Below are 869 nucleotides of genomic sequence, written 5' to 3'. Positions count from 1 at the left end.
GAACAACCGTTGATGTGCCGAGATGTTGTCGTCTGGCGAAAATCGGTTAGCGAGCCGATGCATGTTAAGAGGCCAGCTTCGCGAAATACCGTGCAGCTTATGTCGGCGGCGCAACTAGTTTACAACCGCCAGCTTTAAAGCAACCGCTCAGCCGCGGTACGTATCTGAAAATAAGTAAACCGGATGCGTATATATGCGGTGCAATTATATTGTAGCGAGCCAACGTCCGTGAACAAAACAGCTTCACAAAATGCCGTACAGGCTACACGGACAACGTTGGACAAGCACTGCACACTTCAGTGCGCATCAAATTGCGTGGTTCGGTGTACATTAAATTGCGCGTTGAATTGCATGTTTAATTGCACGTCGAGTTGTGTGGTGGGTTGCGTGTTAAAATGCGCGAATCGGCGCATGTCAAATTGCGCAGTGCGGTGCAGCCAATGTTTTGCGATTTGCGCGTTAAATCGCGGTGCGGTGCGGTGCAGTGCGGTGCGGTGCACGGTCCCGAATGAAAATACAACAACAACTCATGCACCGGAATCGAGCCGGCGACCGCGGTTCCCAATTAGTGTCGGAGCTAGCGCACACCACAAGCGGTGAGCGTCGATGCCCCGGGGCGCATTGCGCGGGTCCAGGTGTGGTGCGGTGCAATGCACTGGCACACGCAGTGTGGCGCGGTGCGGTGCAACGCGGTGCAGTGCGGTGCGGTGCGGACACCGAAGCGGTGCACGGCGTTGCTCAGGGGTGCATTGCGCGGGCCCAGGCGTGGAGCGGTGCAGTCCGGGACGACGCGGTGCGGTGCACGGTCCAGTCCAGAATGAAAAGAAAAGAACAATAAACGACGACGACGCGAAAAACGAACCACGCGA

At 56.3% G+C, this 869-nt stretch overlaps 1 protein-coding gene across 1 annotated transcript; it reads left to right on the top strand.

The window, feature by feature from the left end:
- Positions 1–183: 183 nt before the first annotated feature.
- On the top strand, positions 184–821 carry VOLCADRAFT_92761 (uncharacterized protein; the record flags this gene model as incomplete). The annotated part of the gene is made up of 2 exons (XM_002952191.1): positions 184–474; positions 636–821. The coding sequence occupies 2 exons, from the start codon at positions 184–186 to the stop codon at positions 819–821; spliced, it is 477 nt and encodes a 158-aa protein (XP_002952237.1).
- Between the last annotated feature and the right edge of the window lie 48 nt (positions 822–869).

This window comes from Volvox carteri, assembly GCF_000143455.1.
Source record: "Volvox carteri f. nagariensis unplaced genomic scaffold VOLCAscaffold_28, whole genome shotgun sequence".
In the NCBI taxonomy this organism is placed as follows: Eukaryota; Viridiplantae; Chlorophyta; class Chlorophyceae; order Chlamydomonadales; family Volvocaceae; genus Volvox; species Volvox carteri.
The sequence above is the reverse complement of the archived record's forward strand: the minus strand, read 5'-3'. Positions and strand labels throughout refer to the sequence as shown.